The sequence below is a fragment of the Clarias gariepinus genome, chromosome 6 (assembly GCF_024256425.1).
Source record: "Clarias gariepinus isolate MV-2021 ecotype Netherlands chromosome 6, CGAR_prim_01v2, whole genome shotgun sequence".
NCBI lineage: Eukaryota > Metazoa > Chordata > Actinopteri > Siluriformes > Clariidae > Clarias > Clarias gariepinus.
Window position 1 is genome coordinate 22,693,938 of NC_071105.1, and position 13,548 is coordinate 22,707,485.

Here is a 13,548-nt window from a genome sequence, read left to right on the forward strand (position 1 = left end):
CCCTGATTGGCTGTAGAGCCGTGATTAATGTGGGGGCACTAAGTACCTCTCAACACTCCCCGCTGAGAGAGCTTGGCCAATCAGCTCTTTCTAGACCTCTGGCTGCAAGAGGATACAGCATCACCCAGGAATTGAACTTGAGCGATCTCCGGATGATAGGGCGAGCAACTCGGAGGCCCGACAAAGTGTTGTTTAAGATAAAATGACGTCTTTCCTGCTGAAAGAGCTTCAGTGGCTGGTTTTGAATATAGGTTTTGTCAGGCAGCCACTCTCCCTCCTATCCGGAATCTTTTGTGATACGTTGTAGCAGACTGTACTGGCCTACTTTCACTCATGGTCTTAAATCCTCTATCTTGCGTGGTTTTCCAGGAGTTTAGGAGTTTGGCTAAAGGTAAGCATTACCAAGGTGAACGAAAGGAAAAAACAGTTGATTTACTTTCAGTAGACTTTATGAAGGAACAGTCCCATAAACTCTCCCTTTGACACTTTTGTGAATCCCACATCTTGTGATGCTGAGCGTGAGGAAAAAATAGGCTTTCACAAGCTCTAAGACTTTCAGGAGCACACAATAATGTCAGCTTGCTAACTAACAAAACAACTGCTGAGATACCTCCTTATTCTCAGGGCATTCCCTCAATATATCTAGTTAATTAGTTTTAACAACAGGAAAACAACCATACATATGAGATCAGCTTATACCCTACAGTATTTTCTAAATGAAACAATGATGTCTGTGGTTAGTCTAAGGAATTGCAGTGTGTGTTGGAAAGAATTTTAATCAGGTATCATTTGAGCTTTCTCTCATACAATATATCAAAATTATGACTAATTTAAAGAAGTAGTTTTCCCCAAATATTAGCAAGATGAGCATGGAATTCTTTAGCAATGAATTCAAATTTATCTTTGCATGTTGTAGTGGCGAGCACTGTGCCTTGCACCTCCATGGTTGAGGGTTTGATTCCCCCCTCAGATCTGTGTGTATGTAAACTTTGCATGTAAATCCTGTGCTTGGTGGGTTTCCTTCTGTACTACGGTTTCCTTCCACAGTCTCAAGATGTGCAGATTAGTTTAATTGGCGTTCCCAAATTGCCTGTAATGTGTGTGCCCTATGATGGATTTGCATCATGCCCATGGTGTACCCTGCCCAAAGTCTTTTGGGATAGGCTCCAGGCCCCCTGCCCCCTGTACAAGATAAGCGGTATAGAAGATGAATGAATGAATAAATAAATATGGTACAATTTTAAGAGAATGTTCATAGTACATATTTAAGCAGTCATGTGTCAGAAGTTAATTTATTTAGGTTAGTGTTTAAATGGTTTTGAACCAATGTTCTTTTCCAGCAATGTTTAGGGTGTAAAGAAAAAATCATATAAACACTAAAATACAGAACTGTGCAATTCTTTTCTTTGCATATCCCAGCATATTGGGAAGCTAAGGTCAGATCAAGGGTCAGAGGCTGAAGACAGAAAAGGTTAAGGGACTTGTTTGCAAGAGTCTTGTTCGATATCCACTGAGCCATCACTCCTCCAGCTACAGGAAGAATGTCTACCCAATTCGGTGAAAGAAAAGTGTTATGTATGATTGCTGTTAAGGTGGTTGATAGAATAAAACACAGCCTTGAAGGCAATTTCTTAAATAGTGTAGTTTACTTTTAACTGTCTGCCTGACTCCTTTTGTTCCTGTCAAGACTGTGGCAGACAGTTTCAGGTGATGTAATGAACAGAAAGATGTCATGATCCCAATTTTGTGGAAGATGTCTGCTTTCAGCAAATGCCTCCCTATTGCTGAAGAGGAAGTGAGTAAAAAACAATCTGAGGAAAATCACAGACGGTCCAAGAGTGCAAAAGCAGTGTTCTGGCAGAATGTGATATTGGCCCAGGAGACTGAAAAAGCCCTAAGATGAAGGGAAATGCATTCATTTAAGGTACAATCATGATTAAAAAATTTAGACTATAATGCGAAACAAGTGACTAATGAGTGATAATACTGCAAAGAAAAGGAACGGTAATTTACAAGCTGATGCTTTTCACCCACCATATTGTATAATTAATCTAAAAATTACCAAGGTAAAATCTGTTTGCACACCAGGTCTATATTTCGTTATGCAATAACCTAACGAAAAGCTAAATATTTATTTAAGTCATTTCACACCAGCTTGCTTTTTTCTGCATTTGGCACTTGATTTCTTGGCGCTAGGTAAGATGGCCAGAGCATAAGCTGATTCCACAATATTTCTCTACATACCTCCATAGCATTTTAACAAAGAGGGAGTTTTTTGGGAATCATTTCAGAATCCGGACAGGAAAATAATAATGTTGATAACAGCAGATTAAATCATGTTAACGCTCAGCCTCTGTCTCACCGGCAAGCTCCTAGCAAGGATTTACAAGGGTGAAAGAAAGGTTAGCTGCTAATGTCTTTATCTATGTCTATCAATGGCTGAGTTTAACTACAAAAGGGTTTCAGATATTTTCAATAAATATTCCATGTAATAAAATACATGTGTCTTGTTGAGTGTGTCTCAGCCGCAGAGTTCCAAAAAATACATTTTAAAAAGAAAACTGGACAGAAAATTGGACCATGTTAAATCAAATTTACAAATGATGGGGTTCCGGTAACGCCACCAAGAGGATGAGAGCCTAATTTTCGAGCTCCCCGATGGAGGGTTGCCTGCTACGGAGGCAACGAGGGACATGGTTTCACAAGGATTCTCTGTTACATTGATGAAGTCATCCACTAATATGTATGAGGAGCAAGTCGCGCTATTATCGACCGAGGCAAGGATCAGGAATCTGGAGCAGCAGAAGGTTGCACACAACCCAATAAAACTGCCCGCTCTCAATATAAAGAAAAACTCCAGAAGTTCAGGAAATGATCACCCACGAAAAGTCCACTTGAGTCAGAAATGCAGATAAGTTCTAGGTGACTTTTACAGAATTACTTAGTATTTTGATTGCTACCGACTTCTATTTAGTGTAAGTCCTACGGCTTATTATTTAAATAATTAAAGTAGTCAGACTTGTTAATTGGCAATGTTGTTATGGTGGCGGTTTGTTGTTTAAAATTGTTCTAGTTTGGTTCTTGTTTAATGTTTGTAGTTTGGGTACTGTTAATGTATAAGGTGAATACCAGTGGAAGCAAATTAAAATAATTTGTCTGGAATTCAAATGAAAGAAGATAGAAGAATATTCCTTGAAGAAAACGATAATGGAGAAGTTAACTCAGCTATAGAAAGGGATGCTTTAAAAGCAGTCATTAGGGGCAAAATTATATCCTTTAGTAAACTATGAAAAGAAATTAAAGCAATTAGGACTAACAAATCTCAATAACAAACTAAAAGATCTTGAGAGACAACACAGAAAGAAACAAAAATTAAACCTTATGTTTTAGATAAAAAAAAAAAAAAAAAAATATATATATATACTCTCAAGAAATTGAAAAAAAGATGATATTTACGAAACAGAAATTTTATGAATTAGACTTTAAATCAACTAGACTGTTGGCAAGGACGCTACAGAAACAAGAAACGGATAATACAATATATAAAATAAGGGAATTAAACTCTAAAAACATGCAATATAAACAAATTAAAATACAAAAAAAGTTTTTTTTTTTTAATATTACAAGTAACTGTATACACAACTGGTATAAGACTTTTCGACCTGAATTAATACCAAGTCTTCTTCGGGCTTTTAATACATCTTTACTGGAGGCCAAAATGCATCCATCATGGAGTGAGGCAGTCACCTCAGTTGTCCCAAAAGAGGGAAAAGATAAATTAGAATGCAATTCATACAGACTAATTTCGATCCTGAACATCGATTAGAATCTATATACAAGCATCATTGCTGGAAGACTAGAAAAGATTCTCCCACAATTAATACATACCAATCGGACTGGGTTTATCTCTCAAAGACAAACTCATGATAATATTAGATGATCTCTGCAGATATTAAGTCATATTCAACAAGACGGACTGGAAGCTCTTTTAATTAGTTTAGATGCGGAAAGGCTTTTGATTCCATAAGTATTTAAGTAAAACCAATAACTAATTTCCAGAATTAATAAATCTTCTAGAAAAATTTGGCAGATATGCAGGAAATAAATTAAATATACAAAAAATGAACTGACTTTGAATTATACACCTCCAAAATATATTAGAGATAAATTCCTACTTAACTGGCATCAGAATGTACTGAAATATTTGGGAATACACTTAACAAAAGAAATTTCAACGCTACCAGAGGCAAATCTTGACCCACTGTTAACAAAAATCAAAGATGATATTCATAGATGGAATGCCATCTCTTTCCTTTACCTCAGTCATAGAATTGACTCAATCAAGATGAACATCCTTCCACCGTATCTCTATCTGTTTCAAGTTCTCCCTGTAGAAATTCCCTTAAAACACTGGTCTGAATTAGATAAGATCATTTCCAGGTTTATTTGGCAAGGGGGAAAAAACAGAATTAAATTTAAAATTACAGCTTTCAAAAAAAGTATGGCATTACCCCATTTTAGGGAATGTTTAATTCACATATGTAATCCGGCATATAAAGTTAGATGGAAAGATATTGAACTCACAATAATGAATGATCCCCCAATTCAAGCAGTATTGGCACATAAAAACTTGGGAAGATTTATAAATATGGTGCAAACCTCATGGATTAAGGCCCACCTAAAAATCTTGAATACAATAAAAGAAGAGTATAACTTGCATTGTAAATTACAAATAATTCAATGGTGTGCTTATGACCCTAATTTTAAACCAACAGAATGGATTATAGATTCAAGTCATGGGTCTCAAAAGGAATAACAACATTCTACTCTCTCACGAAAATTTGATGATTTTTATAGATATCTCCAGCTATGCAATCACAAAAGTAAAACAGACTTTGACGACCCAATTGTAAAGATATTTATAGGTGCTTATCAAGGTGATTCCATTAAAGGTGTCATATCCAAATTTTATAAAATTCCTAGGATTAAAAAAATTACCCTACAGAATTTATTAAAGAAAAATGGGGGAAAGAGGGTAATTTTTATATCAAATGAGGAATGGCTTGATGTATGTAAATTCCCATGGAAACCTACTGTACCAATTTTACATATAGCGGGAATTTGGATAGAAATGCCTTATCAGATTCTTAATTACACCAAAACCGAAAGCACATATTGAGGGAGAGGACACCAAATGCTGAAAACAGTGTGGATTTCGGGAAGCCAATTACTGGCATATATTTTGGGAGTGCCCAGTGATAAAACTTTTCTGGGCAGACCTTCATAAAGAAGTGGAAAGCATACTTAACACTTCAATGTCCTTGCACTTTTCCACATTATTTTTAGGAAGTGTTGACTTCCCGATAGAATCCTCCAAGAGATACCTCTTTGGCATTTTAACAACTGCTGGTAAAAAAAAACACTTACAAGATGTTGGTTATTTCCTGAACAATACAAGAGTGGATGGATAATAGTAAACGATATTAACTTTATGGAAAAGATTACTTTTTCTTCGTCTACAAAAGAATGTGTTTAGAAAATTCTGGTCCAAGTGGGTCAAACATATAAAACCAGTACAGCCAGACTATGTGGAATTATAAAACAATTGATTTTGCTTTTCTGAATGGAAAATGACATCATAATTTCTATGGAATGCCTTTTTCTTGTCGGAAGCCAGCAGACTTTTTCAATAGTTTCCAAAGTAGACCAGGAACCATGACTTAATAATCATACGCTGTACAGAATAATGTTAGGTTTATATCTGACCTCCCCCGAATTGTACAAATGATTATTGTTATTTACAATTTTATTTGAATTTAATTTTATTTTGTTTATTTAGTTTTGTATTATGTTAAAAAAGAAAACTGATTGGCAGAGAACAATGTCATTACATTTGTTTGGAAATACTGCAATGTATTGTTGTTTAAACTCTCTCTCTTATCTTTTACACCGTTTGTTGATTTTACGGCAGCTGTTTACGGAAGTGTAGTCCAGTGCGGGCAATGCTTTGTGGGTAATGCAGTCCAATGTGCGTGAACGCGGAAATGTGAGATGAGCTAATATATAGAGCCTGAACCTGTTTTCTTTTATTAGTTTTTGGTTTGATTTAAATACGGAATCCACCGGAAGTTTGTAATATCGCCTGACAACGCAAAAAAATAAAAGAATGGACATGCATCGACTCGTTTGTCTTTCTCATCACTGCATGGGCATGAATTAACAGGCTGTTGCGCTGCTGCGAGAAACGACAAAATTAAGCGGGGAAACTAACACGGCGTTCTAGCAACAGACACTCAATCAGGAATTGGACCCAAAATCACATAAGATCTGGCGAACCCTAATTCAGGGCCACAGGGACCTGGAGCCTAACCCGTGAGGCGGGGTATACCCTGGACAGGGTGCCAATCCATCGCAGGGCACACAGACATATACACACTCACACACTCATTCACACACTATGGGCAATTTTGGGAACGCCAATTATCCTAACCTGCATATCTTTGGACTGTGGGAGGAAACCGGGGAACCAAGCAGGGGAGAACATGCAAACTCCATGCACACAGAGCCGGGAATCGAGCCTGGCCGGGAATCGAACCCGAATCCTGGAGGTGCAAGGCTACAGTGCTACCCACTACACCACCGTGCCGCCCACTGTTGTTTAAACTGCTACATCAAAATAAAAGAATTAACTAAAAACCTAATTGGTTTTATGTTAATGGTTTTAATGTTATGGCTGATCTTCGTATGTTCTGTAAGGTGAAAAATACAGCTCAGAATACGTAATTTCATTACACTGACCGCTGTCCTAGATCAGATGTCCTCTACCTCTTTGTGAATTACGCTGAACGCTCTGACAATAAGAATTATACTTGGCTCGATCCTTGCACTGGAGCATGCTCCAAAACACATATATCTTCTTTTGTACAGGAAGGTTATGCCTGCAGTATATCTTCAAAAGGAAGTGCCTCTAAATCATTTTCACTGAACACTGGGTAGCCATTGCAACTGGTCTCAAGGGTTTCTGAATATCAGACATCCATCTGGAGAAGCTAAAGGAAGCAAAGTAATGCCCTTGATCTTGCCCTATGAAACACTACATTACACATTTTACACACTCAAGCAACAAAGATACTTGAGAAAATGTGCTTAATGTTGAAAAAAATACTGTACATCGGATTACAATATATTCCATCATTTTGGTTCCTGTTAAGAGTTTAATATTTTAAACAAATAAATTAAGCTTTTACAGTTTAAAGCATCATAATTACATTGAGAGTGACACACTGTGGGTGAAATAGTGTGATTTAGTTAATGGTTTTGGTATACCTCAGACATAATGGTTACTTTAATAGGAGCACCTGTATACCTGCTTATTTTTGCAGGTCATTAAGCAGCCAGGCATGTGGCAGCAGGACAAGGTACAGTGGAACTTTGGATTATGGGCATAATTCGTTTCAGAGGCGGGCTCGTATTCCAAAACACTCGTAAATGAGAGCAAATTTTCGTATAAGAATAATGGAAACTCAAAGGATTCGTTCCACAGCCCAAAAAAATAAATACATGGAAATATTTAATGCAAAATTTTAAGTAAAAATAAAACAAATTAACCTGCACTTTACCTTTAAAAAAAAATTAAGACAGTCTCTAATTAGACTTTCTTTTGCTTTACACGTGCATACAAGTGTTATAAGAAACAGTATATGCGCGTTGTACACACGCACTTATAAACAAAAAATGTTTTACACGCACACACGTGTTGACAGTGTTATAATAAACAGTACATACGTGCAAAGATGCTGATTATACCAGAGACACGCGCTTAGAATCAGCAGGGGAGACGATTACCCACAATTCCGCAGCGCAAGAGAGAGAAAACCCTTTGGCTGAGTTGTGACCATGTGACGCTCAGCGTCAAAACAAGAAGCGCATGCGTGATACATGATACTCAGTACTCGTAAACCAAGACTTGCTCGTTTTTCAAGGCTAAATTTATTAAAAATCTTGGCTCGTCTTGTGGAACACTCGCAAACCACATAACTCGCAATCCAAGGTTCCAACTGTATATAAACATGCAGATAAAGAGCAAGAGCTTCACGTATCTCACACATCAAACAGCAGAAAAAGAAGAAGAAAAAGATTTTGTGACTTTGTGTGTGACATGGTTGTTGGTGCCAGATGGGCTAATTTGAGTATATAAGAAACTGCTGATCTTCTTGCACACACCACTCCAGAGATAGGTGTGTACAAAAAAAACAGTTCTGCCTTGAACAGGAAACCTCAGAGGGCAATAGTCAGCTGTCACAAAGGATGTAGTAACTCAAATAAGCAATCTTTACGACCATGGCGAGCAGAAAAGCATCTCAGCAATCAAGTAGATAGACTATAACAGCTGAAGACCATTTCAGAATCCCCATCTGTCATCCACTTCAAGGGTTCATGTGTTGTACATGCTAAGATACGTTTCTGTTCACCACGATTACCGGGTGCTTATTTGAGTTACTACAGACTTCCTACTACAGAATTATTTCCCTCCCAACAGTTAGTTTTTCAACAGTTTTCAGCTCCATCATTCACAGGATGTTTTCTATTGTTACTGTTATATGTTGAATTTTTGAAATATGAGAGTGAGTCAAAAATTATCCACACTACAGTTACATTAAAACTTCTGTTTTAATGTACTTCTGCACTTTCCATTTAAGGATACTGGTTCCCCAGTCACTGCTCTGCAGGTGTGAACACATTACATCAGTTCATTTGTAGCTGCGGTGTAAGCAACAATGGATGCTCCACTTGTGCTTTGCAAGAAAGAAGAGCAGCCTGCAGTGATTCGTTTTTTGTGGTCCGTGGGTGGATCTTGTGCTGAAACAACACACGGTAAAGCCAAATTGAAAGCGTTCGGATATCTGCAAACCCTGTGATGAGACATGGATTCATCACTACGAGCCTGAGAGTAAACAGCATGGTATGGAATGGAAACATTCTCAATCGCCGACCAAGAAAAAGTTCCACATCAGATGGAAAATTGATGCTTACAGTTTTCTGGGATTTTCAGGGGCCAGTATTGGAACATTCTGTTTGGTCCCATAAAACAGCCATACAAGAACAAAAATTCACTCCTAAATAAGTTTAGAAGACAGTGGTGCATTCATAGCTCACAGCTTAGCGTAAAACATTTTTAATGAGGAAATGCTAAAGCTTGCTGTCAAATGGACAAAGTGTATTCAAAAGCAAAGAGATTATGTTGACAATTATCTAATTGTCATTTTTAAATATTAATTAAAACAAATTATACAGCCCGAGTGCAAATCATTTTTCACTCACCCTTGTACATAAACCAAGCCGCTTGGCACCTCACGACCACGCCACATTTGTCACAGAAATCATGTTTTCTTCATTCTTATGTGAACATTAACTAAAGCTCTTGTGGAAGGTTTGGTAATATAATGTAAAGATGATATCACAAAAAATATTTCGACACAACATCTGGCTTTATCTGGGTAGCATTAATATAGTTGGAAGTTTGAAAATGTGCAACTGTCATCATATGTTTTAACCAGTGGCGGCTGCTCTAAGACTCTGCTTCCTTCTACTGTCAGAAGAATAAATGCTCATATATGCACTGTCGTATTTATATTGGTTTTAATAAAAGTGTGCTAGAACGCGTTCAACTTCATGACTAGCTCGTTCAGAATTAGATATTTATTGTAGATTGTTTGATGCGATTTTCTTGTCATACATTTCCGTGCAGCACAGCGCGTTAAACCCTCCTGAAGCCCAGCTTCACTGGAGCTCTGTGGGCAAGCACAGTGGAGCTTTTTTCACTGCAGAAAAGCTGAACGGTAATTGGATAAATGCACCAAAATCGTCGCTTTCAGAGAAACGAGCTGGAGGAGCTGTTTAAAGGGTGGAACCCCTTTTTTGATTGACAGCATGTCTACAGAGATTCGAGTTTAGTCCCATGCGGATTTGCAGGTGAAGTGGTACGAAAAAAAAAACATATTTTTAGCGTTTCTGACTTTGCTCCTTGTTTCAGCATTGTAAAGTTAGTTCGTTCATATAATTAAAGTAGCTCGTAGAAGGGGAAACGAGCCAGCTAGCAAGCTGTGCATAATGGCAGACGCAGACGGTGCTAATATTGTTGACCTGCTTTTGGCAAAACCATTTAGTAGTCTTCCTTACGAGGAGAGACTCAGAATTAAACGGCAGGGCAGACCAATGCCCAAGATTGATCTGGTGCAAAAATCAGGAAAAAATAACAGGTCTTTTCAGCTCTCCTGGTATGACAAGGTGAACTGGCTGACTGAAAGTCCTGTGACAAAGAAAATGTACTGTTGGCCATGCCTCTTGACAAAACCTTCTCAGGGAATGGGATGTGTTTGGTCAAACGTGGGTTTTGAGGATCTGGGTAACTTTGACAGGCCATACAAAAGGCATGAAAAGTGCAAAAAACGTAATGAATTTTATGATATAGGCCTAATATGAGCTTCCCCTGTTTCAAAGCTAGCAGCCGCCACTGGTTTTAACCCTTCTGACTGATCCACAATGATCTTAAACATAAACGAAAGCCTAAGTGCTTAAGAAATAAAGCACTTTTATTGTACTATAATCTTAGGTAAACCTTTTTGGTCATAACTACTGCCTCCTATTGAAGGTCTTTGACCTTCAAGGACTGCTTCAACCTTCTATGTGGTTTGTCATTGCCCTAAATACCATTGGCTTAATACCAAAACTGATGGAGGTTTGGAACTGTGCCACTGCCATTCTACCAATCATTAATTCGCCTCTGTGAAAACCAGTGTGCTAAGAAATCATGCTACTTTCAACATACTGTGACCTTACATGATCTATTTATGCTAAAATTTTGCCTTAATTCATCTACAAATATGTTCCTGATTTATGGTATATGTACCATATCATCCTAGTGTATTCTATGCTGTCGAGTGTAATATCTTAAAAATTTGCTATAAACAAGGATTATCTCCATCCATTAATGGAAATATGAACAGTCTTTTGTATTTTTGTACTAGTGATATTCTTCTGCACTGCTGCATAACTTTTTTATAATGTACTCGGACCTTAAAGGAGAAGAACAGGGACATACTAGTAATTTATATATGTAATATGAAGAAAGGTTGACATTTAACCTGCTGATGAAGAGCAGAGGTAAATTCTTAGCTTATTTTCTTCATTTGGTCTTAAGGAAAATTACATGACATGCATGAAATGGCAGATTAAGAATCTGTCATTGAGAGAAAAGCACGAGGCAGAGCTGGATTAAAAGAGTCATGGTTTGCCCAAATATCTGAGTCAGTTACGTAACTTTTTATTCTGCTAAGTTACTCCCTGGTGAGGTCTGCAAAAAGGCAGCGAAAAAAAGCAATGAACATCTAATAAGCCTCTGCCTGGTTAGCACTGGAAAACACACCATAATTTAACAACACATAAAGAAAGTGCAACCCAGAATCACTGAGCGCTGGCAAAGGTAGGCCTTTTACAACCCAATGGAAATACTTGTGAGTGGAAAATAAAGATCATAGAAATCTTTCTTGGTCACACTTGGGGTTTCCATAAGAAAAATAACAGCAGATCTACTTACATTTGGCACTACAGTAAATATAAAAATACAGCTGCACTTTGGACTCAATGCAAGGTCATTTCTCCCTCTCTCTCTTTCTCTCTCTCTCTCACTCTCTCTATACCTAAAATAAATAGCACCAATCCAACCACTCCTCCTTGGTCTCGTCTCATTGCTTTCATTTCCAGCCAGTGACAACGCTGAGCATTATGGGTAATTCTCATGTCAGCTGTTGGCATTGGGGTGCAACTCCCATCCCCCTTGTACACACTGTGCCTCAACCCTCACTGTGACCTCCTCAATTACTGACACAAACGACTGCTCTCAGAGGACAGGCCACTTCATTAATAACTGATAAGATCTGAACTTAATATAGTGGACAGTCTGACTCATAGTGTTTATGTAAGACCGGACAACAACTAACAAAACTGAACAATTCTTCAAGTACTTGGAGTTACTCTTTCTTTTTTCAGACGTGACTGAAACAGCTGCAATCCTGAGACCTACTCAAGGCGCTGCATTAAATATAGACATACAACTCCTACGTGCCGGTGGGTGTATGAGGGGAGACACACATATATAATTCCTAAGTGTGTGTGAGGGGAGGGATTATGTTATCAGTCTATGCAGTCTGCTCATTCATGCACAGAGCGTACAAGTATGTGGGTTGAGAAAGAAACCAATTTTATAGCCAGGACTACAACAAGCTGGACTACATAGCTGCTCTAATATGCCAATAACTCAGCCATTAAACTACCCGCTTAAAGATGTTATCAATAAATCTACTGAATGAGGCTGTTCCCATTGTGGGTGTAAAAGAGCGAGCTCTTAATGCTTGCTGATTCTCAAACATCTATGAGTACAGACAGAACTGAATGACTTTTGTGATCTTTACTTAAAATCAAGAGGACTTGAGAGAGTGCTGATTTGGACATCTGGGTAATTCTGCAGTAGGAATCAGTGTGCATAAGTAGTTTTTGTCATTCCATTATAAGAATGACAATCTAACAAAAGCTATTATGATTCTGTTACGGCTCGTTTCATACGTTTTAACTAGTGTTAAGCTTTATTCGACCTTCTTCATTAACATAAGTCAGTCTAATCAGCTCTCTAATCTAGTGTCCACAGTGATTAGGTTAAAAACATGCAGATAACAAACATACAGAAGGAAAATAATATTGATTTGTATAGATTGTAACTTTTTTCAGCACTTTATATGTCAATTACTGTAGCTGGAAAAAAAAAAGTAATGTATGTGCATAAACTTTTATGCTCTTCTGTTTGATTGAAATTAAGTAGGTTTTGATTGTAGGAGTTAAATAAGTGTGACTTATCTGCTACCTTTAATGCTGATGCCGAGTCCTCCCACGTCCTGCTTGGTAACTCGCACGGTTCTCTTCACGTTGCTGATGGAGTCCGGGACAGCAGGAGAGCTCAGGTTGCCCGGCTCTCCATTCACAGTGCCACCGGTGGCCGGCGCGCTTTTAGCCGCCTCAGCGCTCACATCCCCCGGGCTCAGAGTGAGCGTGTCCCCGCTGAGTGTCGCTAACACCCGGCTCCAGCGCTCCGCGGCCAGGCGAACCTCGAGCAGTCCGCTTTTCGGAGCCTTCGCTGCGGCCGCCATGTTCCACACATTCCTGGAATACCGGCCTGCCAGAGTCCCGTAAAGAGATAGGGGTGGAGAGAGAGAGAGAGAGAGAGAGCAGGAACAAACAACCCCCACTCCACCTCCTCCAACTGCTCCTCTCTCTCTCTCTCTCTCTCTCTCACACACACACACACACACACTTTCCCCTCGTTTGAGTTCGGATTAACTGGCTGTAACTGAGTGGAACTTTCTTTCTTTCATTCTTTCTGTATTTATTCCTTTCTTTCTGGATCTGTGACTGATACCTGTTGATCTTCTAGTGTTATATAACTCACCGAGCCCTACTGGTGACATTGGGGGGGACTTACTAAAGTGTGGGAACGAG

The 13,548-nt window shown here is 38.5% G+C and overlaps 1 protein-coding gene across 1 annotated transcript in view; it reads right to left on the reverse strand.

The window, feature by feature from the left end:
• Nucleotides 1-13,287, reverse strand: part of snta1 (syntrophin, alpha 1) — a 39,836-nt gene extending 26,549 nt beyond the window's left edge. The window contains exon 1 of the mRNA XM_053499535.1: nt 12,917-13,287. Coding sequence (XP_053355510.1) covers nt 12,917-13,199 — 283 coding nt within the window. The 5' untranslated portion in view covers nt 13,200-13,287. The remainder of the gene's footprint in view (nt 1-12,916) is intronic.
• Nucleotides 13,288-13,548: the final 261 nt, after the last annotated feature.